General features: G+C 45.5%; 1 protein-coding gene across 1 annotated transcript in view; it reads left to right on the top strand.

Moving 5' to 3' along the window:
- Positions 1–672: 672 nt before the first annotated feature.
- The window catches only part of mrpl3 (mitochondrial ribosomal protein L3), a 6619-nt gene continuing 3282 nt past the window's right edge, over positions 673–4009 (top strand). The window contains exons 1-5 of the mRNA XM_080530522.1: positions 673–853; positions 1300–1481; positions 1583–1674; positions 1855–1953; positions 2570–2669. Of these exons, the coding sequence (XP_080386648.1) occupies positions 774–853; positions 1300–1481; positions 1583–1674; positions 1855–1953; positions 2570–2669 (553 nt within the window). The 5' untranslated portion in view covers positions 673–773. The remainder of the gene's footprint in view (positions 854–1299; positions 1482–1582; positions 1675–1854; positions 1954–2569; positions 2670–4009) is intronic.

The raw sequence follows: 4009 nt of genomic DNA, 5'->3' as shown, positions 1-4009 counted from the left end.
CCTAGTCCTACCTACATCTCCATACGAACCACAAGGACAAACCTAATGTATCAGAAAACTGGGAACGATCTCCATTCCGACTGACTTCATCATCATTCAGAACACAGATACGGCTTGATTAACCTGATTCAGCATCTCCCTGCAACCTGAGATCCTCCGACACTGCTCAGGATATTGACTGTTCAGATCCCCACCTCATCCCAGAGGTGTGCAATCTCAGCCTCACAGATCAGGGATATAGTCTTTCTGTACACATACACATGTACGCATACGCACATGTGTGTGTGCGCACACACACACACACACACACACACACACACACACACACACACACACACACACACACACACACACACACACACACACACATACATATTACACACACACACACACACACACACACACACACACACATAGTGTGTGTAGTAGTTGGGTAGCCCCATCATAGCCTACTGACACAGTAATCACGTTACAATACTGCCTGCCATATACCAAGCAGAATTGCTTTCCAAAATAGCTTTTGCTGCATAATAACCTCCATTAACCTGCGGTGTAACACTCTATGCCACGGAGTGGTAGTCCCTCGGTGTTGAATAAGCGGAACGATAGTTCCCTGCCCCATCGGAATTATTTTCTGGATGTACCGGATGTCTTCAGGGTGACATTTCGGAACAGGACAAACATGAAGGAATGAGTTTACTCGTAACGTGAAAGTCCAATGTTTTATTTATTTATTTTTGTATATCTAGTATTGTGAGTGTAAAGATAACGGAATGGCAGCGTGGACTTGTCGGTTCGTCCTTCACCGAGGAGCGCGTGTGGTCGCGGGACGAACGGGAGCAGCAGCTGAAAGGTAACGTTGCGAGCTGGCCAATGCTACGTGGTTAGCTTAATGGTACATTGCTGTAACACATGATGACGTTTAGTTGGTATAATCCTGAAATGTACAGAGTGACAATGCTTCAACCCAGCATTAAAGCTGGGTATATTCAACCAGTCATGGAGGGCTTGTTTTCAATGCTATGATGCATTGTTGAGTGAGGGGCAGCAAAGCCTGCTCAGTGCTCAGACCCAGCATCTCTCCAGGACCAGCATTGAGCACCACTAGAGTTCTCTTACTAGGCTGAGAAGCTGCATTATGGAGACTCTTTGAACTCATGGGACAGTTCCACTGTCTACAAAACACAAAACTCCCTGTGAAAGGGAGAGACAACATTGCTAACCTGAATCTGTCAGTCAATCTGTATTTCAGAATGCTTTTTTTGTGTTATGTTAATAATTCAGTGTCTCTCTCTCTAGTTCTGTCCTGGCGCTGGGGTGTGTTAGGACAGTGAAGACCACAACATGGTGGGAGGAGCACCTGACAGAGGAGAACCAATCATACATGAGGCAGAGCATGGGGGCGGAGTTTAACAGACAGACGGCTGCCAAGCTCCACCCCCTGAAGGACCAGCCCTGGCCCATACACGAGTGGACAGAAGGTGTGTGTGTGTGTGTGTGTGTGTGTGTGTGTGTGTGTGTGTGTGTGTGTGTGTGTGTGTGTGTGTTTGACTGGTTTGCCGCCCTTCTCCATCTCTCTCAGGTAGTCGTAGAGTGGGCCTGATAGCAGTGAAGCTGGGGATGGCTCCTGTCTGGACCAAGGCAGGAGACAGACACGTGGTGACCATGCTGCAGGTAACACACACACACACACACATACATGTGTACACACACACACACATACATGTGTACACACACACACACACACACACACACACACACACATACATACAGGTGTACACACACACCACACACACACATACATGTGTACACACACTCGGTTTAATAGTTAACACAGCCTGTCTCTGTGTCTAGGTGCAGGACTGCCACGTGTTGAAGTACTTGTCTAAAGAGGATAACGACGGAAACTCTGCCGCCCTGGTGGTGGGAGGCAAAACCGCATCACCTTTTTACGTAAGTTGAACACAGACAAACACACACACACACACACACACACACACACACACACACCACACACGTGTATTGATCGTTGATTATTCATAGAGGACTAGGATGGATATCAGTGTTACTTCAGCCCTAGGGTGTGGGTGGGTGGTTGGTTGGTTGTGTGGTTGTGTGGTTGTGTGGTTGTGTGTGTGTGTGTGTGTGTGTGTGTGTGTGTGTGTATATCCGATATTGCAGACAATCTTCTGCAGGGTGAAGTTCAGAGAAGGAAGAAAGGGGAGAAAAGAGAGAGAGAGAGATGGAGAGGTCAAGGTCAGAAAGAGACTGGGAGAGAGGCAGGGGTAGAAATAGACTGGTGGATGAGGATCAGAGAGAAAGGAAATGTCAGAGTTACTCACAGCTGTGTGTGTGTGTGTGTGTGTGTGTGTGTGTGTGTGAGAGAGAGAGAGAGAGAGAGAGAGAGAGAGAGAGAGAGAGAGTGAGTGAGTGTGTGTGTGTGAGAGGGAGAGAGAGAGAGAGAGTTGGTTGGTTGCTGGGTAAATCTTAAATGTCAAAAACCATCTGTTGGTGTCTCTCCTCCTCCCCCTCCTCTCTCCCCCCCCCCCCCCCTCCCTCCCCTCTATAGAGGACTGAGGAAGATATGGAGATGTTCAGGAACGCAGGAGTTCCTCCAAAACAGAAAATAACAACATTTAAAGTATCGGACAATGCCATCATCAAACCAGGTACATATACACACACACACACACTAGGGCTGCACGATTAATCGATTTTAAATCGAAATCGCGATTTGAAATGATGCGATTAGCTAATCGCAAAGCCCGCGATTTGCCTGCGATTTTTTTTTTTTTTTTTTTTTTTTTTTTTAACCTTTATTTTACCAGGAAGTCACATTGAGATTAAAACCTCTTTTGGAAATTTGATCAGCACTCATGGAATGCCTCTTGTCCAATCAAATTACTTGGTCTCTTTATGACTTTGAACCCGGCGCTCTCAGAGCGAATTTACGAACGCAGGCATAGGTTGTGTCACGACAGTCAGTCCAATTATTATGAGACTTTGGGCTAACGTAACGGAGACAATTAGACACCACATGGCTTACTGGACGTATGATAAACGTTAGTATGTTATAATTGCGACAGGTAAGTGTACAATTTCACTATACTAACTGTACCAGCCAAGTGCATGTCGGTGCTGTTAGTCCAGCCTTAAACTTAGCTTAGCTAACTTGTAGTCTTCGAGACGGTAGCTTAGCTTAGCTACTCATGCTAACCCGGCGTTAAAGTACAGACACAGAGTTGACAGTCTCAGCAACCTGCGGGTTGGTGTTTATATAGTATAGCAGGCTTATGGATACATGGAAGTTAACTGTTCTGTTGTCAAACATGAATGTGTCCTGTATGCATAACCTCATACCATTCGTTCATACCAGCCGGCTTTAAAGACGCAGAGGTTAGCCTAGCCTAGCCTTGGGCTGAAGTATGTCACAGATTCCTAAGTCAAGGTGACGTGTGTCTGTGCTCCATAGTCAGAGACCACCATTCTATCATTCATCAGTTCGACTGTTGACCGAGTCATCTAGATGTGGTCCTTTCAGTTATAGTCACAGTGTATCCCCAAATGATCATTTTAATAGCTGGATCATCTTAGAAAGTAGCCACCTGTCTAGATGAGATGAGGTTATCATATATACAATTCATATCTTTTAAGTTCTCATCCTTGCATTAGAATTAGAGCAGTTAATAGTTTGATGGTATCATGTGGTAATGCTCTCTGAAAATAGGTGATAGACAGATTCATCCAATCACCTGCCAAGTATTTTTTGAAAGTACCTGCCCTTTTCCAAACAGCTTCCAATTAAGCTTTCCTAGATGGTTGTGTGAAACAAACCACCTGAGTCAGGTTAGTAATGCTCCATCACGTTTGTTGTCATGTTTTAATCTGAAGCTTGATTTTAAAGCAACCCAACTTTAAAGCAACCCAATGTAAGTTTAGTTCTTTCACTCGTAGCTCGGGCTGTGGGGGTGCTAGAGGAGGGAGCCTCTAAGTCCCCTGAAGACGTACA

Source organism: Nansenia antarctica (assembly GCF_963989245.1).
Source record: "Nansenia antarctica genome assembly, chromosome: 5".
In the NCBI taxonomy this organism is placed as follows: Eukaryota; Metazoa; Chordata; class Actinopteri; order Argentiniformes; family Microstomatidae; genus Nansenia; species Nansenia antarctica.
Note: the sequence above shows the minus strand (reverse complement) of the source record. Positions and strands in the feature narration are given on the sequence as shown.